General features: G+C 38.4%; 13 protein-coding genes and 1 non-coding gene across 14 annotated transcripts; 8 read left to right on the top strand and 6 right to left on the bottom strand. All coding sequences in view use genetic code 12, as the record gives it.

Annotated features, from left to right (window-relative positions):
• Positions 1-26: 26 nt before the first annotated feature.
• On the bottom strand, positions 27-665 carry CORT_0F03360 (hypothetical protein; the record flags this gene model as incomplete). The annotated part of the gene is made up of 1 exon (XM_003870640.1): positions 27-665. One exon carries the CDS (start codon positions 663-665, stop codon positions 27-29), a length of 639 nt encoding a protein of 212 aa, XP_003870689.1.
• A 337-nt stretch (positions 666-1002) lies between these two features.
• CORT_0F03350 (transcription factor) lies at positions 1003-2082 on the top strand (the record flags this gene model as incomplete). The annotated part of the gene is made up of 1 exon (XM_003870639.1): positions 1003-2082. One exon carries the CDS (start codon positions 1003-1005, stop codon positions 2080-2082), a length of 1080 nt encoding a protein of 359 aa, XP_003870688.1.
• Positions 2083-2914: 832 nt separating this feature from the next.
• On the top strand, positions 2915-4201 carry CORT_0F03340 (hypothetical protein; the record flags this gene model as incomplete). Its single annotated transcript, XM_003870638.1, has 1 exon — positions 2915-4201. The coding sequence occupies one exon, from the start codon at positions 2915-2917 to the stop codon at positions 4199-4201; it is 1287 nt and encodes a 428-aa protein (XP_003870687.1).
• Positions 4202-4363: 162 nt separating this feature from the next.
• On the bottom strand, positions 4364-4436 carry CORT_0_Ala(TGC)_80. Its single transcript has one exon. It is a non-coding gene (tRNA).
• Positions 4437-5116: 680 nt separating this feature from the next.
• Positions 5117-6829, top strand: CORT_0F03330 (DEAD-box helicase; the record flags this gene model as incomplete). Its single annotated transcript, XM_003870637.1, has 1 exon — positions 5117-6829. The coding sequence occupies one exon, from the start codon at positions 5117-5119 to the stop codon at positions 6827-6829; it is 1713 nt and encodes a 570-aa protein (XP_003870686.1).
• A 12-nt stretch (positions 6830-6841) lies between these two features.
• On the bottom strand, positions 6842-7486 carry CORT_0F03320 (hypothetical protein; the record flags this gene model as incomplete). Its single annotated transcript, XM_003870636.1, has 1 exon — positions 6842-7486. One exon carries the CDS (start codon positions 7484-7486, stop codon positions 6842-6844), a length of 645 nt encoding a protein of 214 aa, XP_003870685.1.
• A 573-nt stretch (positions 7487-8059) lies between these two features.
• CORT_0F03310 (Hch1 protein) lies at positions 8060-8564 on the top strand (the record flags this gene model as incomplete). The annotated part of the gene is made up of 2 exons (XM_003870635.1): positions 8060-8085; positions 8138-8564. The coding sequence occupies 2 exons, from the start codon at positions 8060-8062 to the stop codon at positions 8562-8564; spliced, it is 453 nt and encodes a 150-aa protein (XP_003870684.1).
• A 43-nt stretch (positions 8565-8607) lies between these two features.
• On the bottom strand, positions 8608-9843 carry CORT_0F03300 (Fpg1 Formamidopyrimidine DNA glycosylase; the record flags this gene model as incomplete). The annotated part of the gene is made up of 2 exons (XM_003870634.1): positions 8608-9774; positions 9826-9843. 2 exons carry the CDS (start codon positions 9841-9843, stop codon positions 8608-8610), a joined length of 1185 nt encoding a protein of 394 aa, XP_003870683.1.
• A 140-nt stretch (positions 9844-9983) lies between these two features.
• On the top strand, positions 9984-10640 carry CORT_0F03290 (Cta1 protein; the record flags this gene model as incomplete). The annotated part of the gene is made up of 1 exon (XM_003870633.1): positions 9984-10640. One exon carries the CDS (start codon positions 9984-9986, stop codon positions 10638-10640), a length of 657 nt encoding a protein of 218 aa, XP_003870682.1.
• A 43-nt stretch (positions 10641-10683) lies between these two features.
• On the bottom strand, positions 10684-11649 carry CORT_0F03280 (Coq3 protein; the record flags this gene model as incomplete). The annotated part of the gene is made up of 1 exon (XM_003870632.1): positions 10684-11649. The coding sequence occupies one exon, from the start codon at positions 11647-11649 to the stop codon at positions 10684-10686; it is 966 nt and encodes a 321-aa protein (XP_003870681.1).
• Positions 11650-11764: 115 nt separating this feature from the next.
• CORT_0F03270 (hypothetical protein) lies at positions 11765-14197 on the top strand (the record flags this gene model as incomplete). Its single annotated transcript, XM_003870631.1, has 1 exon — positions 11765-14197. One exon carries the CDS (start codon positions 11765-11767, stop codon positions 14195-14197), a length of 2433 nt encoding a protein of 810 aa, XP_003870680.1.
• Positions 14198-14277: 80 nt separating this feature from the next.
• On the bottom strand, positions 14278-16635 carry CORT_0F03260 (Acf2 endo-1,3-beta-glucanase; the record flags this gene model as incomplete). Its single annotated transcript, XM_003870630.1, has 1 exon — positions 14278-16635. The coding sequence occupies one exon, from the start codon at positions 16633-16635 to the stop codon at positions 14278-14280; it is 2358 nt and encodes a 785-aa protein (XP_003870679.1).
• A 91-nt stretch (positions 16636-16726) lies between these two features.
• On the top strand, positions 16727-17830 carry CORT_0F03250 (hypothetical protein; the record flags this gene model as incomplete). The annotated part of the gene is made up of 1 exon (XM_003870629.1): positions 16727-17830. One exon carries the CDS (start codon positions 16727-16729, stop codon positions 17828-17830), a length of 1104 nt encoding a protein of 367 aa, XP_003870678.1.
• Positions 17831-18672: 842 nt separating this feature from the next.
• CORT_0F03240 (Mae1 malic enzyme) lies at positions 18673-20642 on the top strand (the record flags this gene model as incomplete). Its single annotated transcript, XM_003870628.1, has 2 exons — positions 18673-19355; positions 19415-20642. 2 exons carry the CDS (start codon positions 18673-18675, stop codon positions 20640-20642), a joined length of 1911 nt encoding a protein of 636 aa, XP_003870677.1.
• Positions 20643-20670: the final 28 nt, after the last annotated feature.

The following is a 20670-nucleotide window of genomic DNA, read 5'->3' as shown; positions in this document are numbered from 1 at the left end:
TATAGAAATTTTAGAAGAATAACAATTTAGGTCTTGATTCTGCGATTCTTTCTGCCCCTAATGATATCCTTCAACTTGGAGAGCTTTTCATCAAACTGTGACTGCAAATGGATCAGGTTGATGCAAGCATTAAGCTCATCAAATAAGTCTTTGTATATCAGATGCGTATCGTCGTTAATCTCCAGTGGTTGGACTTGAATCGCTTTCCCAACAGAACTTGTTCGTAATGGGGCAGCAACTAAACTATCGTTAGCCTTATAAGATAATGCACCTTCGTCTTCTGAATCAATAGAAATTATTGAAGCAACAAAACCATCCCTACTCAGGTTTCTAGTTTTGGAATCCTTCAAAATGGCATTCTTGACAAATTTGCAATCAATTTTATCGCAACATGGATTCAAAATGAATGAATAATTTTCATCTTCGGCCATCATTCTCTTGAGTTTGGTCTCACAAGATTTATAAGCGGCTGCTTTTTTTCTCTCAGAACTGGCAATAAGAATTGAATTTGTGGGCAGATTGGATGAAGATGAGCCCAAATTTTCCTTATCATTGATCCAAAATGATGTTACTGATCGATTAGGGATTGGTGGACTGTCTAATGATGCAAATATAGTCGGAGCTTGTTGTAAGTTGAATGACAGGGTTGAAATGGATCTTGGCATTGTGGTTACTGAAGAAGAAGATGTGGAAGAGGAGGGTGACCTTTTCTTGTAATGGTTAATATATAGTTGCAAAAAAAGTTATGCCAAGTTTTTGTGAAATTTTGGATGTATTGCACAAAATTGTATGTTCGATGCATCCATATATACTTACCTACTACTTGAAAACCTCTCTCTGGTTGAGGTATTCCCACTCTTGTTCTTTACATTGACTAAGATCTTTAAATCTTCCACTGTGGTTCATACCCATTATCAACCAAGTGTGGTAGCGCCAAACTTAAACTAAACGCGTGCAAATCATTTTTTGGAAATATCAAAGCAAACATCATCGACATAGGCCATGGCGCCGCAACCACCACAAAACTTGAAGGATATAACTGACCCATCTGATTTCAAGTATACAACTATTCCAAACTTGGCTGAGCTAGATGTGTTGGAAAGATGTTACATATGTAAAGAATTTTTTCGAGCACCAGTCATCACTTCATGTCATCACACATTTTGTTCACAATGTATTCGAGAGTACTTGATTACAAACAACCTATGTCCTTTATGTAAAACTGAAGTTTACGAAAGTACGTTAAAGCGCGATGTATTGTTGGAAGAGATTGTTGAATGCTATAAAAAGATCAGACCGCTACTATTGCAAAATCTTGACAACTCAAGCAATCAGCAAAAGAAACGATATCGAGAGGATAGTACTGAAATAGCAGGGAGTGATTCAGACGTGGAAACAATTAGCTCCAAGAGGGTAAAGGAGTCTCTCGAAGATCCTGAAGAGCAACCACTCCCTGTCAGGAAAGAGGAACCTGAACAAGATTTAGCTGAGTGCCCCATTTGTTCCAAAAAAATGGATGCTGAAAGGTTACAAACTGTACATATAGATGCATGTTTAAGTGGGAAAGAGGAACCGTCAATAACTCGAAATGGTACTGTGAGATCCTCCATATCATCGTTTTTCACAACAGTCAAGTCTGCATCTCCCACACCATCTCCAGCAACAGCGACAGCACCTCCTCCTCCTCCCCCTTCACAAAAACAACAATCTATAGAACCCAAACCAGCCCCGAAACGATTACAAAGGTTAGATTTTGCATCTTTAAGCACACCAAAGCTAAAAGCAAAGATGACTGCATTGAAACTACTGACCCTCGGTACAAGGCATCAATTGGAATTGCGATATAACAAGTATTTTGTCTTGTACAATTCCAATTGTGATAGTCAATATCCAGTACCTCAACATGTTTTACGTCAACAACTTAAGCAATGGGAAATATCAAATCCAAGTTTTACAGTTAATGGGTTGACAAGAAATAATGAAGATATATCAGATTCCAATTTCTCATCCACTGAGTGGTTGAAGAAATATGGTACTGAATTTAAAGAACTCGTCAATCAAGCAAAGGGGAATTCAGGGTAGCATATCCAGAGTGGAGGATAGTTTTTTATTATGCAATAGACTTTGCAAAAATGCTCATGTGAGCTTAAATTGGAATGACTTTCTAAGTTGTAGTCTTCACATATTAGCTTTGCATCAGTCTTTTCTCTTTGCGCTACTGGAAGAACACAGTCCGTCCATAAAGCATCAAAAGTGTCGGCACTATCCATGGCAGCATTCATACAATAGTTTTACTTTGCTATTTGTTGTAGATTCAGTAAGTTCATTTAAATAGGCGTCTTTGTAACTCGATCGGAAAAGTTCATAGAGTCCTTCGGTTTGACATTACATTTTTAGTATAAGTAAGCATCATGACTAGACCAAAAAGTAACTTGAGATATATTACATACCAAATTTTGAGCATTACAGGGTTTAGCTGTTGTTTCTACTATCGATAGCTGATTTGGCTTTCCGGATCTTTATACCGAAACGGGATAAACTATGTCAATTTTTTCTGCTGCGCAATAGCCGATGCGCTTTCGGAAAAAATTTCGGCGACCTAGTCCAGCCTGATCCCACGGAAAAAGGATTTACTTCAAATGCTCCTGAAAACAGTTGGATTTGTTTAAGCCCCTATTGCTCAACAGTTATGCAAATCCATGATGCACCTTATTCAGAAAGGCTCTCTAGTTTGAATCCATTCAACATGCACCCACAATGTGTCAAAAATATTATAATTTGTAACTTTTCCACTCTATTTTTGCTGGAGCGAAAAATTTCTTTTTCTAATTTAAACTTAAATTTTATTTTTAGTCACCGATAAAACATTTGCAAAGATTACCCTTACAGCAATCAATTCAACAACCATCGGAGCATGGACGATAATCATTACCTCACAACCTACGAGGCCTCGTTGGCTGTCGTGGCCACTGGGATGAAAAAGGCACGACTAAAGCCTGACACACTACTCATCAATGCAATCATCGGTGCCATGCTTTTTTCAGTTGGTGGAATGCTCAATCTACTAGTCCATTCAATGTTGCCTGGAATTATGAATAATAATCCTGGTTTACTTCGATTCCTACAAGGTTCATTTTATCCAATAGGGTTATTTTATGTGGTTGTGATGGGAGCAGAATTGTTTAATGCAAACGTGCTCTTTTTCACAGTCGCTTTATGTCGACGAGGAATTTCAGTATTGGACTTGTTGATAAATTGGTTCATTACGTGGTGGTTTAATCTTGTGGGGAATATTTTTGTTGGATACATTATTAGTCATTACTCAAATACAACTTCAAGTGATGCATTTATTGAAGGATCACACGAACTTTTAGCGTCAAAAGTGGAGTATTCATTTGTGCAAAATATGATCAAGGGTATTGCAGGAAATTTTTTTGTAAGCTTATCAATTTATTTACAAATTATGGCCAAGCCCCTACATGTGAAATTTCTCATGCTTTATTTACCAATAGTTACTTTTATTTCATTGGACTTTACGCATTGTGTGGCAGACATGTACATTGTAATCATTGGCAAGATCAACCATTCATCTGCACCATGGGATAAAATTTGTTGGAAGCTTTTGTTACCTGGTACTATAGGGAACATCATCGGTGGTGCGTTCTTTGGTATAGTAGTTTGTTGGTACATGCATATCTACGTGGTTGAGAGAGACAAGAAGGAATTGAATTTGCCACAATATGAGTTTAGAGATCAACAACCTGAATTGATGCAAGATTCAAGAGTCGTACGGCAGAAGGATCCCGTTTTTCATGATGATATTCAGAAGGATAATGAAGAGAAACACTCACTTTCTGATTCCAATGGCAGTAGTCAAACTGAAATGTTAGAAACCCAATCGAATCTTGAACCACGGCCATACCTTGAGACACATGCTTCTGCAATTTCAAGACTTAGCAACAGACGAAAGAATTCCTTGTCTTCAATCCGGTCACCTAAAAATGTTTTCCCTGTTTACGGTATGGATGAGCCTTTAACTAGAGAACGCACGATCGCTGGCGACCATGCACATGATCAAGAGGTTACAGACGAGGTAGATGACGACAATGATGGCAATGCTAATGAAGCTCGTTCTATAGGATCCCAATTGGTTCGGATGTTTACCACAAGATCAAAAAAGGATGCGTCCACTGAATGTTAGATATAATTATAATAGAGATTAATATACAAATTCATGTAATTGTATGACTGATCATGCATCTCGTTGAGTAAAAAAATAAAACCATATTCCAGCTTAGCGATTGAAAAACTATTGAAGTTTTAATCAAGTAAAACTCATAAGTTTGGTTGCAAAAAAATTAATTGGACGAGATGAGAGTCGAACTCATGACCTTCTGCTTGCAAGGCAGACGCGCTACCAACTACGCCACACGCCCCAATTGTTGATAAAACATAGTCCAGAATCAACCAGTACTATAATTTTCAGTGGGCTTCCTTGTATACGTCATGTGTTTATCATGTGATTTTGGGTATTTTGGTTGCAAAGTTTTCAATAATCCCCCGTTAAGTTCGTAAGTTTATAGGAAAGATAACTCTATATGAAGTTAAAGATTTGTTTTTGGCTACATTAGTAGTACTTAACTATCCAAACAAGAAATTTATTTATTAGTGTTTTGTTACATAGAGCATTAATTATTTAGCTGAATTATTTGCAAAATTTTGGACTGGAATTGAAACCTAAAGAAATGTATTGGCAAAAACAAGAAGCAGATGGCAAAATAAAAGAAATGTAATAGACGATTTTGGCGTTACAAACAACCTCCTCTTATATCATCAAAAGGTTACTGCAAATACTAAGGGTTACAATTACGCTTTAAATTTATACCACACTACTTCTATATAACTGCTTAGCTCCACAAAAGTTTTCTCCAAAGATATTCATAAGTGGCTGAGCAGATTAATTTCAGTGTATTCATTCGGTGATTCTCATTGAAGTCAAGTTCATTTTTAGCAGCCATTTATTCACACATTTTTGATGCACAAGAAAAAAAGAGAAGGAGAAAATTAATTTGTGAGACCTTCTTCCCTCATCTCATCGCAAATACCTACAATAACAATGTCAACTACAACGGCCGCGTCGTCCACTTACTTAGATGAGGACACTACATGGAAGTCATTAAACCTTGATCCAAGGTTATTACAGGCCATCGATCAGCTTGGGTTTGAGAACCCTACACTTATACAGAGTAGTGCTATACCTTTGGCTTTAGAGGAAAAGAGAGATATCATTGCCAAAGCATCAACCGGTTCTGGTAAAACTGCTGCTTATGCCATACCAGTAATTCAAAACTTGTTATTGGATAATTCTGGTCCTGGTATCAAGTCGATTATACTTGTGCCCACTAGGGAATTATCGAATCAAGTATTTCAATTCATGGAACAATTGATCAAACATAGCAACAAGAAAATCGGCATATTGAATTTATCATCGAGTTATAGTGACCAAGTATTGAACTCCTTACTAGCGAATAAACCTGAGATTATCATTTCCACACCAAATAAATTGATCCAAATTTTGGAAATGAATGATGAGAAAATTCCTATAGATTTAAGCTCAGTAAGAAACTTGACCATTGATGAGGTTGATTTGATTTTGAGTTTTGGTTACTTGGAGGATTTGGCTAAATTAGAGTCTTACTTACCAGTGAAGAAGAACTTACAAACATTTTTGATGTCAGCAACGATAAATGATGATATAAACGAACTCAAAACGAAGTTCTGTACCAAACCGGCAATTTTGAAATTGGATGACGAACAAAGTAGCAATGATAAATTGGTACAGTTTTATGCAAAGACTACTGAATTTGACAAATTTTTGCTAAGCTACGTCATTTTCAAATTAAATTTGATAAAAGGTAAAACAATTGTTTTTGTAAACAACATCGACAGAGGTTACAGATTGAAATTGTTTTTAGAACAGTTTGGTATCAGATGTTGCATTTTGAACAGTGAGTTACCGATAAATTCAAGACTACATATTGTGGAAGAGTTCAATAAGAATGTTTACCATTTGTTAATTGCCACAGATGAGATTTCAGTTGAAAAAGACGAAGGAGAGAATGATGTGGAAGAAGGAAAGAGTGCACAAAAAGAAGAAACAAAATCCAAAAGGTCCAAAAAGGACAAAGAGTATGGTGTTTCTCGTGGTGTTGATTTCAAAAACGTTGCTTGTGTGTTGAACTTTGATCTTCCTACAACTTCAAAAGCATATGTGCATAGAATTGGTAGAACTGCTAGAGCTGGAAAGTCAGGAATGGCTCTTTCATTTGTCATTCCATTGAAGGAAGTGGGTAAACACAAGACTGCAACATTATCAACCGCCAAAAGAGACGAAAAAATTTTAAGCAAGATCGTTAAACAACAAGAAAAGAATGGATTTGAAATAAAGCCATATCAGTTTGACATGAAGCAAGTTGAAGGGTTTAGATATCGTGCCGACGATGCATTCAGAGCAGTAACACAAACTGCCATCAGAGAAGCAAGAGTAAAGGAGTTAAAGAACGAGTTGATCAATTCAGAAAAATTAAAGAGATTTTTCCAGGAAAATCCTCAAAACTTGGCTAGTTTGAGGCATGACAAGGAATTGCATCCTGCTAGAGTCCAAGCTCATCTAAAGAACCTTCCCGAGTATCTTTTGCCCGAGAGTGCAAGGAGTGATGTGAAGAATATTGGCTTTGTTCCATTCCACAACAAGAACAAGGTGAATAAGTACAGAAAGAAGGGTAAATCTAAGAGAAAACAAGATCCATTGAAAACATTCAAGAAGTGAAAACATCTATTTCTATGCCAATCTACTCAAAATCAAATTCCAGATCAAATTTGCCAAACAGTTACAGGGAAACATCATTCCCTGCGGTATAAACATGAACAGGAATATGCTAAAGAATGGCCAATAACAATAACTATATTTCAATGACTTGAAATATGCATTTCTTGTAGTTTTTGTAAATATCTCTCCATGGTCCCAAAGCGCGTTTAGAATATTGAAAATTAGTTGAAATGTTGGAGCACCTATAGCTTGATCAACAAGGATACGATACACAATATTCTCGAATCGCTGCATCAACAAGTTTATCCAAGAAACGGTAAAATATCCATTTATACTTCCCCAAATCATAAATTCAATAATTTTGTTGAACTTGAACTTTTTCCTCGAAAATTGGTTTATTGATTGAGCTAAAGCTCCAGAAAAGCAGCCCAATAGGGTCGGAGCTAACATTGTGTTTACTTCAGATATCTTTTGGTATTGGTAATATATACTGAGTGAAATCATGGCCTCTATTATCAATGCAAAGTAGAGCCTTTTTAGCATATGTTTGGAACTGGGATGTAAGTGATAGTTGTCATTAACTTTGTAAGCTTTAGCGGAAGATGATTTCTCTAAATCATTGAGTTCTATTGACTCTCTCGTTAAAGGTAGCGACATCTTTGATGAACAACCCTCCTCCGGCTAGATTGTGGTCAGTTATTTGGAGTTATTGGTAAAAATTGAAATCTCCATTTGCGTTTTTCGATTTTTTTTTCCAAAATTAAAAATAGAAATTTTGTACTTGTTGACGTGTCGCGGTATTGTTATTAATGCCGATGGAAAACGTGGGAGACAATAACAATCGTACCGGAAGCGGGAACTATCACATAGTAACACCTATAACCCAGCTCATAAGTAGAAATCAACTTTTCACTTGATTAGACGGGCGTAATAGACGGCGATACAGCATATGGCAGCCCATGAGCCAATTTTATTTGAAAAGGACCATGTGTCTTTTCTCAGGTGAGACGATATTGATCGAAGTTTTTTGAAGGGTGTAAGTGTTTCCAGTCTTCCAAAAGTAAAGAGCCTCTGAGACGTTTCCTCATCGGTGTGACTAGAAGATCCATTGCCTGATATAGGTTTCGCAGTTGGTAGCCCTAGAATTTCATAGAATTTTTTGAAACTTTTCACAACCAAAATACTTTGAAATCATTTTCGTTCTACTCTACAAGATCTCTTAAGTTAAAAATGGTGGTCCACAACCCTAATAATTGGTATGTACTTGACAAGGCGTTATTGGAGTGAAGAACTACTAACTTCATGTAGGCACTGGGTCGATAAAAACTGTTTACCTTGGGCAAAAACATATTTCAATGACAATATCAAAAATACATCTTTCGAAAATGACGAGTTCAACTTTTACATATCAGATATTCAGTCAGTTACTGGACATTGTGATGTTACTCAAAGAAAGGGCAATGTTTTGTGTATATATGATTTGAGACTTGTCTTTAACGTACTGGGAAAGAAAAAGAGCAACCTGGATGATGATGAAAGTATTTCAGGAACCATCACCATCGACGAGTTCGAACATGACCAAGATAAGAGCGAATATGTATATAAGATCGTTGTCGATGATGTGTCAACCGAAGTAGATAAGTATTTGATACCGTTATTGACTTCAAAGTTGGTTAAGTTTCAACCCGATTTGATAGAAGCCCACGCCAAGGATGTACAACATACAGAAAAGTAATTAGAAAAGTAGAATTGTAATAAAAAAGGTATTAAACTGTACTTCAGACCCTCCCCCTCCCTTTACGTTTTACCAGTTTCTCTGACTCCTCCTCCTGCTTTCTTTTTCCCTTTGTCTTTGGATTATAATCCTTTCCATCACCTTCAAGCTCCTTCTTCAATAGTCGTTGCACTTCTGGAGCAAAACAGCTGGTTCTTCCTCCAACTGTAATATGGTCCAAAATAAATCCCTCCTTAGTCTTGGCTTTGCCTTGACTCTTTCTAGCCTTTCCCCATCTATGCAACATCAACCAATGTGAGGGGAACTTTTTGGAGTCACCTTCACATTTAACTGCTTCCTCACATACATAAATCAAAGATTCATACAATCGTTCAATAACAGGGTTGATATTTCCCGAATTTCGCTCAATCTTACTCGATATGATTTCGTTTGGGTGCAATTTGGCATGGAATAGTACCTCATCACCTACCCAGTTACCAACTCCAGCAAAGTATGCTTGATCTAGAAGTAAACTTTTGATGGCTTTCTTTTTAGATAAAATGAGTTCATTGAATCCACGTAAGTCCAATCTTGGCCTTCCATGATGGTGAGGGTCGGGATCTCCGAAGACAAAATCGGACACTTTCGTTTCTACTTCGGATTTGCTGTAATCAGGGCCCAACGCATCCAATGGAGGCAATTGAAGAAGCCCTTCGTCCGTTTCCGCTTTCCTATCTGTGATAAGTCGTACTCTTCCAAGTCTTCTTGGATCAACAAATGAAAGTTCTAATTTGAAATCATCAATTACCAAATCCATTTCAAATTTGGAAAATCTTGGAGGCCATTCTGTATCTGGCTCCACTTTCATGACACCCTCCTTTTTGGGCTCACTTAGCTCCCTCAAGATCTTCTTGTCTCCGCCATTTTCCATAAATACCAAATGCGATTTCACATTCCTTATCTTGATCATCCCAGTCATTCCGAAATGCATAAGTAACACGCTCAGTTTCGGCACTCCTTCTTTTGTCAACCTGAGCCAAAAATATTTTCCGTGCCGTCCTACTGAGTCAATGCGTGAGCCCACGAGTTTGGATCTCATCATTTCGAGCTCTGCATTGGGGTCTGTTGATTCTTTAAGTACAGGAAATAACAAGGGGTCCAAAGATAGATTGACCTTTTTGATTTTAAATCCTAGAACATTCCTCTTCAATAAAGCGCAAACATGGGCCACCTAGTCAAGTTAGTCATATGAAGCCACTTTATTTACCATTGTAAGACATACTTCTGCTACCTCAGGCATTGCTAGGTGAATTTGTTGAGTTGAATTGCTTTCCCAAAATAGGCATTTGCCGAGTTTCGCACACAAAAAGAAAGCTCAGAACGATCCATTTAAACGCCAACATATCACCTGTGCAGTCAACGACTTGTTCACAGACTACAATGAATAGGTTATTTGGAACTAAAAATACTGCTCCAAAGCCATCCTTGAATGATGCAATTAAAGGGATTGATGAAAGAGTTAGCTCGTTAGATGTCAAGTTGAGCAAAATAAACTCAGAATTATCAACTTATCAGCAAAAGATAACTAGAATGCGTGATGGACCAGGAAAGTCAGCTTTAAAGCAGAAAGCTCTCAAGTTGTTGAGGCAAAGAAAACAAATTGAAGCACAAAAGGATCAACTAGAGAATCAGTCTTGGAATATGTCGCAGGCGTCAATGACTACCGATAACTTACAAAATACCATGGTGACAATCAATGCAATGAAAACAGCAAATAAGGAATTGAAAAAGACATACGGAAAGATTGATATCGATGAACTTGAAAACTTACAAGATGAAATGTTGGATCTAATAGACAAGTCTAACGAACTACAGGAAGCACTTTCAACAAGCTATGATGTACCGGAAGATGTTAGTGAAAGTGAATTAGATGCTGAATTGGAAGCTTTGGGAGAAGAAATCGATTTTGAGAATGAAATGGCAGAGAGTGGAATAGGTGCACCAAGCTACTTGAGTGATGCAGAGCCTACCAATGCAGATAAACTCCCTACTTTTATTGATGAAGAGCCAGAAAAGACTGAAAAAATTGCAAATTAGATAAATATCAAGAAGCTATGTACAAGCACATGAAGTTACAGCTTTAGAATTTTCTTTGTATAGCCATGAAATAATTGCCAATATTTGGACACGAAGTAAACTCCCATCCATAGGCAGGGACATACACGCATCCTCTAGTATCAACGACTTTATACTTTTCCCTTCTATTGGCATCCTCTTCAACCCAATCTTTAATTTCATATTGATTAATGTACTTTTCCAATGTGTGTGTGCCAACAGGTACAATCCTCAAAATATGTTCACCCATTAATATCGTCGTAAACCAGCTCACTGGATCTCTGTTTATCGTCGAAAGAAACAACCATCCACCTACTTTCAATCTCTCCAAACCTTCAAGGAGTACCCTAGATGGGTAGTCCACATGTTCCAAGACCTCAAACATAGTAACAATGTCAAACCTTTCTTCTTTTGGTATATTTTCAATGGCTGACAACTCGTATTGTAATTTATTTTCCAACATTGGATCCTTGGCCTTATGAATTTTTGCTGCTTCTAAAACATCAGTTGACAAGTCTATTCCTTTCACACTAGACACAAATGGAGATCTTGCCATTGATTCCGATAAAATACCACCTCCACACCCTACATCTAGAACCTTTAGTTTGCTTGCTTCCAATATCTCCTCTTTTCTCTCCTCTTGGTCGAGAATTATCCTTTCTCTCACCGGTACTGGCAACAAGTCAACATTATACGGAGGAATGTAAATTTCATCGTCCGCTGAATTGACATTAGCGTTTAGTTTTGTATGCAGCAGGATTGTTTCATATATAAAGTCCATTCTTAACAAATTCATCTTGTGCAAAATACGCTGAGGACCGTTGACGTCCCACCATGATGAAGCAAGGGCATTAAAGTGTGACATTTCTGATGCCGAGGAGAATGTATACTTTGGTGCATTCTGGAGATTTTGCAAACATGCCTGGCTTTTGGAAAGGAATCTGACTGGTTTCCAATTTTTTATGGCAATTGCACCTCTCCTGCTACTCATTATTGCTTGATCGGCGTCTCGTGCCTTCTGGAAGGAAATCTTCGCAAAATGAGTTTTTGGTGCACCAAAAAAACAACAAATCCGACACCAAACAACTCTATAAACGGATTACAAAATGAGTGATTCTGAAGATGACGAGGTATTTGAGAGTTTGATGGCCACAAGAGCCAGACGGGCAAATGCTGGCTCAAGGCTAAAGCAACTTATTGAATTAGAAGGAGAGACAAATGAAGTCGAAAACTCCACCAGTCAATTTATCACCGAAGATGATGAGAATGTCAATTTACTATTTCAAGACGATGAGGATGACCAAGAGTTTGTTGACGAAGAACAGAGCGATGATGGCTCCTTACCCGAGGAAGAAGATGTGGAGGAAGGGGCTATAACTGGAGAGACGACGCGGCATCCTGGTGATGAACAAGACGAACAAAGTGAAGAGGCACAAGAAGTGAATTCGGATGAGGTGTTATCTGATTCAGACTTATCTGCATCAGAATCCGATGAAAGTGAAGGAGAAAAGGAATTACAAAAGCAAGAGAGAATACGAAAGAGGAGGAAAAAGACCGTCATTCCTCAAATCAAGAAGATCAAGGAGAAGCCGAGTGTAAAGCGAGTTAAGAAATCACCTTTGATTACCTCCGATTCATTGTTGATGTCAAGTAGAAGAGCCTCTTCCCGATCTTCAGCTGTTGAAAGTAAGCAAGCATTGATTGATCGGTTAAAGGAAAGTGAGGAAAGAAGAGCCAAGTACGTTCCAGTCGAACGAAAGCACGTCAGGGAATTAACACAAGCTGAAAGGTTGGCACAGGCAGCTGAAACTGAAAAAGAGAACATAGAATCTTTGAACAAGTTTAAAGAACAGGAAATTGTAAAGAAGGAACGTCAAAGACAATCGCTTTTATCAAAGAGGGTTAAACTACAGAACATTCTACGATGGTTGAGCAGAGGAACATTCATTAGCCCTAATGAAGAAGTGGCTGAAGCAAGGCGACAATTTGAACTCTACATGAAGAAGAGGAAAAGATTGGGAAAGAGAAAGAAAGGAGGGGAGGAGGAAGTGACAGTGATCAGAGCGCCATTCTCGATTGATTACGACTCACCGTACCAAAAAGCATTGATGGAAGAGAAAAAGAAAGTACAACAAAAAGAGAAGGACCGTCTTGACAATATGAATTGTGTATTGATGGAGAAGGTTATCAAGCATGAGAGTGAGGCTGATACTCTGACAAAAGCGGAGATAGAGATAGCTGACCCCCAAAAAGAGCCTGTTGAAAGGGACGACTTGAATACAGGTGAGGATCAAGAGAAGATGGAAATTGAAACGAATGTAGTGGAGGAGATAAATGACGAGGCAAAGACTAAGATTGAGGGGGAGACAGAAGAGGCAAAAGCTGATTGTAAAGCCGAAAACGAATCAATTTCACAAAACAAAACCTTTAAGGAATCAGAGGTGATTGAAATCTTAGAGGAGGCAGGGGAAGAGAGATTTAACATAAAGAAAGATGAAAAATCCGATGCGGAGAAGGAGGAGGGTTTGGAGGCGGAGGAAGAGGCTTACAAGGAAACAAAGACAGAAGATGACTTTGAGACAAAAGCTGACGACACGGAAAGTAATAAAGAAAAGTATACTAATCCCACAAAGGAAACCGAAGAGACGCATGCTCTTTCTTCAGCTATTCCAAAAGCAGCTGAAAATATTATCAATGAAGAGCTATCAAGTACCACAGACAAGAATTCACCAAAGCGGGTAAAGTTTGCGGATGAGCTCAATGACGGGGAAAGCAAGCCTTTTTCTGAAAAAGAAGAATCAGGTGAAGCCACCGCAGCTAATGAAATGACTGATGTAAGCTCAATTGAAGGCACACCACTTCCCGAAAATCACATAAATGACATATCCAATAATCAAATGGCTGAAGAAATTTTTGAAGGGCCACTGCAGAAAGTGAGTCGAAACACTGTGTATTTTGTTGATTTCAATGAAGATAAACGGGACCTTAAACTAACGCCTAACAATGTGAAACAGATACTTTTTGGGGAACAGGCTCTTTGGCCCGCAACAAGAAGGTCTAATGACGTAAAAACGATACTTCGTATTGGTAAACAAGAAAACCCCTATGCGAGAAAGGACCACAAGGAGGACGACTTATTCACCCCGATTGCTGATCTCAATGAGGACGATCCAATGTTTGATGAATTGAAAAAGCTACCTCGTTTGGGAGTTAAACAAGATATTGTCGAAGTGGCCGAGAATGATGAAGAAAACGATTCTGCAGAAATAGTAATTCAAACTGAGGCGCCTACAGGATTGTACTTACCCAATGGTAATAAAAAGGTATGTATGGTTTCGGGTACAGAAGTTAAGTACTTTGATCCTTCAACTGGCATGCCATACAGTTCGGTGGAAGTTTATAGAACTTTGAAGTTAATAGAGCTGGGTCAAGCAGAATGGTTGGGATTGGATGCAACAGACAATGGCCCCGTGGATTTGTATTTAGGATTCAAGGGGGAGAATGCTAGACATGCAAAAGGTGTTCCGGAAGGGTTTTGAAATGTACTTTTATGTTTATAGACCTTTATATAAAACGCAACCACTGTTCAATAGAATATTCCTGTATTGCATGCCTATATTTAACCCAAGATAGCTCCTGTGTATGTCAACGACCAAGTTCTGGACATACCATTGTCAATTTGGGCTGGATCCCAATCCTTACGCGCAAACCAGTCGTACGAACTCTTTGGATCATACAATGCTTTATTCAACATCAAAATACCTTTCCAACCATCGGGAATTCTATCAATGATGGGTGCAATTTTCTGATCCCATTCCTCTTTGACAAATTTTGGTCCACGAATGTACCCAGAGATAGGTGTGATAGGCAACATATGGATACCATGAATCCATTCATCACCAATTGTACCTCTGCCGAAGTAAGTGGCATAATCGATTTTGTTTTCAAAAGAGATTCCAGCAACTTTATTAGGAATGAAATTTGCCGGTTGGATTTTGTTATCATCGGAGAAAAGCATGTACATGTTCATTGATCTCCTCATAATGGCAAGCATCAAGTTGGCTCTACTTTCCATTGCCTGATCATTAACTACATTAGCAAACAATTTCATACCATAGGCAAAATGATAATCTTCACTCGACGATTCTTCATCTTTACCGTCACCAGAAGCAAATATTCCATGAGCAAAAGAGTGTCCATGATACCAACAAAATGATCTAGATTGTGGGAAGAATTCATCTGCTTTAGGACTAGCAACATCTCTGAGAAGAGAAATTGCATAATCGTAGACTAGATTGTTGTTTGCGTGTAGCCATCCTTCATCAATATGGGCAATCAAAGCAATGGCGTGTATGTGGTATCCATAATGGAAATGGTGATCATTATAATTTGAATTTCCAAAATCGGCCCCAGGTTCAGCTGAGGATATAATACCTTTCCAAGTGGTGTCATAAACCAAGGGGAACTTTTGTTGATTTTTGGCAAAAATTTCAACCGCTTGTTTAACTTTAGGGAGAATTTCGTTAGTGAGACCTTCGTCTTTCAAGATAAAGTGACAAACGTAGGCGACGTAGGCAAACTTGTCCAAGATTTTTCCTGATGTGTACATTGAGTCTATATTTGCCATTCCGACAACGTCTTGTTTTATTTCATCACTAGCAGCTTGGTGGATCAACTGTAAGGTTGAGTCGGAGTAATGTGCTCTTGTTGCAAAAGCAGTCCATGGATCCCACACCACATCCACAGGTAAATTTTGCTCTTGCATAACCAACTCATTAGTATTGTAAGCCTTCATTACCCCTTTTGTAGTTGAGTCCAACTTCAAGTCTGTCTCACCATTCGAGGTTATTACTTCTTGATGGTGGGGTAAGGCCCAGATTATAGTTTTACCGGATCTAGATCTGCCCTTTATGTCATACTTGATTCTATATTCCCCTCGATCTCCATTTACTGTTCCTGATATATCTGCACCTATAGGATAACAACCAACAGCATCATCATAATGAGAAGAGTCTCCGCGACAAATTTGCACCGTACCAGGGCTTTGTCCCACAATATGGTTAGGGTCGGCCAACTTCAATTCAATATCACTATAAATGGACCAAACAACTTGATTGAATAGTTTCACTTGATACTTTTGGAGTCCATCAATCTGTCCGACTTTTTTAAACTCTTGGTATCCCACTTGTGAAGCAATAACTGGCTTGATCCTGTCATATATAGCTGTGATGAAGCCCATGCCTTGTATCAATGGGATCTCAACGCATCCCTGCTGGGTTTCGAGTCTAGTAGTCATGGACATTTTGCGATGATCGTGCAACGTCATTTTAACATTGTTGAACCCTTCACCAGAAAGAACAAATGATTTAATCCTTGGAGGATTGAAATAAAACTGAGCCACCTTGGCATCTGGTTCTGGACCAAATACTCTTTGGTTAGCATCAGTGTGATTCAATGCTAAACCAAAATCTTGTCCGGGGTCCTTTGTCAACCATAAAGAATATGGTAGGGTCCAAATAGGAAATGTTTGGTCTTCCAACGTTAAATTATTGGAAAAGTTATTAGTTTGAATTGGTTGATCCAATGCACATCCCTGAGGGGCAAGCTCATGTTTTTTCCGTTTAAACATCTGTGGGGGCTCACCGGTTGCAATCGGATGTTTGAATATATCTCCACCGTCAATTGACCCGCCGTGTTGGCTGTGTTGTTTTGGTTGCTCTTGATTGTTCAGTGAAGCTTCATGTTTATTGGATAACACATTTTGACCATGATGAATATCCATGCGTTTGAATGCATTTTTCAAATCTCTCAATCCCATATTCCGATAAATGAACCAATTAGATTGAAGGTGTAATAAACTTAAGCGATTGTTGATAGCGGTCTTTAATTTTCGCAACGGAATTTTTCCCGCATTTGGTTGCAGCGGGTATCGAATTGCGCATTGAAATCTTCTTAAAGATTTAAAATTCCGTTGCATTTAACTGGATTTGGGAAGATATAAATGCAATACGACATCCAATGGACGTCATGGGGTTGACAACTGTTTCATCATCTGCAATTTATCCCTAATGAAGTTACTTCCTCTTTTAAGCGTTATTACTGCAGTTTCTTGTGCCACCGACTTGCAAGAGAAATGGGGAAGCCTTTGGCAATTTCAAGGCATAGCTACTTTTGCACACTTGGACCATGTTCAATGTCTAATTGACCGTGGTCAGATGTTTGATGTTGGAATTATTGGGGTACCTTTTGACACGGCGGTATCTTATAGGCCAGGCGCTAGGTTCGGTCCAAGAGCTATTAGAGATGCTTCTCAGCGCCAGTACAGTTTGCGTGGGTTCAACCATAGGGCAATGTTTAATCCATATAAAGCTTGGGCCAGAGTTGTTGACTGTGGAGATGTTCCGGTAACTCCAATGGATAATAAATTGGCATTTCAACAGATGGATCAAGCTTTTGAGGAATTGTTGTGGGTTGGAGATTCAGTAGATGAAAATCAAGTTCCACCTAGATTCATCATTTTAGGAGGTGACCATTCTGTCTTGTTGCCACATATTAGAGCTTTGAATAAGGTTTATGGTCCTGTTAACATTTTACATTTTGATGCTCATTTGGATACGTGGAAACCAGATAAATATCCATCATTTTGGCGTACTGAAGTTAGTGATGTAAATCATGGATCAATGTTGTGGAAAGCATACGAAGAGGGATTGACCACAAAGAACAACGTTCATGCGGGTATTAGAACCAAACTATCTAGTCTTGCTGATTATGAGGATGATGATGCACAAAACTGGTTGCGAATTGAGGCTGATGATATCTGGTTAAAGGGAGCCGATTACGTTGCTCAGCAAATCTTGAAGAGAATTCCAAAAAACACACCCACTTATATTTCTGTTGATATAGACGTATTGGATCCAGGATTTGCCTCTGGAACTGGTACAATGGAATCAGGAGGTTGGTTACCAAGAGAATTGATCCATATTTTACGTCAAATTGATAGCTTAACTGTTGTTGGTGCAGATGTTGTTGAAGTTGCACCTGCATACGATTTTGCTGAAGTAACTGCAACAAATGGAGCACAAGTTGCCTTTGAGCTTTTGACTAGTATGGTCAAAAAAGGACAGCTTGATAGTAAGTTGGTAAAGAGAAAACTTTTCAAAAACGTTGCATGAAACTAGGAAAAGTTTCAGATATTGGCATTGACTTTTGATAACCTCGTTCTGATGTTTCACCCTAGTGTTGTTTTGAGTAATAGTAGAAAGCTACTACAGGGTTATAGTGTGCGGGAATCACGGTAGTGGTGTAGTTTGAATATCGAAACGAAAATTAGGAAAGATCACTTTCCAAGTCATTATTGTAGAGTTATAATTGAGGATTTTAATAACCCTCCTGAAAGTTAACATTAAGCTATCTGAGACCAAGCAGATAGAGTTGCAATTATCTTCCATCATGACAAAGGTTTAGTAGAACGTATTCGCGTACTTTGACCCTTCACGCGGTTCTCGCTAATTGAAGTATGTTTTTTTTGGTAACGGAATGTAAGTAGAACGTGCGAGAAAGACATATCTTACACAAAATGTCTGTTGCGCAAGGAAATCACTCGTTCCCTCTCTGTTCTTGACGACTGTCTTCTAGAGGCATATATAGCTTCATAAATGCAATTGTCATCATCGCTGCTATTACAAACATTGTTATATTCCTATTCTTATAAAAAAAAAATTAGTTCATCTTCTTACTCTCGGGCATCTATCACCGAACGGAAATAGAATAAAAACAAAATGGGACACAAAATCAACAAAATTTTTTTAGAAGAGCCGCACCGGTTCGACATCCTTCCGAAAGTTTGCTAAGTATCAGTCCATTGTTCTTCCAATATCAAAGCAACACTCTCTTTTGATGTATATTATAGACCAATTGCCAATTGGTTGAGAAGCACTCAAATACCAATTAACTTAACAAAAGGCAGCTTTAGCTATACCTAATACTTATTCATACCGTCCTTCATACAACAAAGATGCTCCGTCTAAGACTCGGATCAATTAGACAATTTCCAACTAAAGGAAACAAATCCCTCAGCCCCTCAATTTTCAAAGGAGTGACAAGAAATGTGACCACTAACGTTCACACTCATACAGTCAAGACACCAATTGGGCTAGATGCTGCAATTCAAACATTGAAACCAAAAACCACAAGGTTATCGACTGAGGGTCCAACTGAATGTCCTCTTGATGGGTTTGCATTATTGAACTCACCATTCTTCAACAAGGGTTCAGCTTTCACTAAAGAAGAAAGAGAAGCTTTCAAACTTGTTGGGCTTTTACCCACACAAGTCAATACATTGGAAGAACAAGTTGATAGAGCTTATGCACAATTCAAAATCAGAGTTGATGATTTAGCCAAGAATTCGTTCATGGATTCAATGAGGTTGCAAAATAAAGTATTGTTTTTTGCTTTGGTTAAGAAATATATTAAAGAAATGTTGCCGATTATTTACACCCCAACTATTGGAGATGCAATTGAAGATTACTCTCACAGATTTAGAAAACCAGAGGGGTGCTTTTTGGATATAAAATCTCCAGAAACAATTGAGGAAAGATTGGCATCTTTCGGAACTGAAAAAGATATTGATGTTGCCGTTATCACTGATGGATCGGCCATCTTGGGTATAGGGGAATGGTCAATTGCAGGAATCTTAATGTATGTATAAAAGGCAGACACGCGTCTATGTGAGCATTTTTACTAACACATTTTTTTAGCACTATCGGTAAAGGTAGCATTATCACCGCTGCGGGTGGTATTGACCCAACAAGAGTGATGTGTATCGGTATTGATGCGGGTACAAACAACAAAAGTCAATTGAACGATGAATTGTACATGGGAAACAAGTTTCCTAGGGTCGAGGGCAAACAGTACTATGATTTCTTAGACAAGGTTGTCAAAGCATTCAAGAAAAGATTTCCATCATCAGTCTTGCATTTTGAAGATTTTGAAACGTCAGCAGCAAGAAACTTGTTGGACTCTTACCGTGACAAATTACCTTGCTTCAATGACGACATTCAAGGTACTGGTTGTGTTGTTGTTGCCGCTTTGAAAGCTGCTCTTAAAGCAACCAATCGTAAAATGGATGATAGTAGGATTTTGGTTTATGGTGCAGGGTCAGCTGGTATAGGAATCACTACTCAAATTGCTTCAAACTTAAGAACCGATGGGTTCACTGAAGAGGAAATACATTCCAAGTTGTACCTTATGGATAGATATGGATTAATTACTGAATCAACCGAAGCTACACCAGCCCAAAAATTGTATGCTAAATCAGATAAAGATTGGCAAGATGTTGACAAGACCAATTTAGTTGAGGTTGTCGAAAAGATTAAACCAACAGTCTTGATTGGCTGCTCTACTCGTCCTAAAGCATTCACTGAAGAAGTTGTCAAGACAATGTACAAGTACAACCCGGATCCCATCATTTTCCCCCTTTCCAACCCAACAAGACTTCATGAAGCCGTTCCTGAAGACTTGATGAAATGGACCGATAACAAAGCATTAATCGCTACTGGATCGCCATTTGCCCCAGTCAATGGAATCGCCATATCGGAAAACAACAATTGTTTTGCATTCCCCGGTATAGTTTTAGGATCAGTCTTGTCACGTAGTTCGAAAATCAGTGATGAAATGATTTCAGCCGCTGTTGAGCAATTGAGTATTTTGTCTCCTAAGATCCATGACCCTAAGGGTGGTTTGTTACCGGATATCACTGAAATTAATGAAGTTAGTGCTAAAGTAGCCACTGCTGTTGTTTTGGAAAGTTTGAATCAAGGATTGGCTAGAGTTGAAAGTGAACATAGACCCAATGGTCAATATGTGAGTGTTCCTAGAAATTTTGATGGTTGTTTGGAATGGGTCAACTCACAAATGTGGCAGCCTGTTTATCGTCCATACGTTAAAGTTGAACATATTCCTCATGTTCACACATATCAATATTAAAGATGATGGCTGGTAGAATTTTCTCTTC

This window comes from Candida orthopsilosis, assembly GCF_000315875.1.
Source record: "Candida orthopsilosis Co 90-125, chromosome 6 draft sequence".
Classification (NCBI taxonomy): domain Eukaryota; kingdom Fungi; phylum Ascomycota; class Pichiomycetes; order Serinales; family Debaryomycetaceae; genus Lodderomyces; species Lodderomyces orthopsilosis.
The sequence above is the reverse complement of the archived record's forward strand: the minus strand, read 5'-3'. Positions and strand labels throughout refer to the sequence as shown.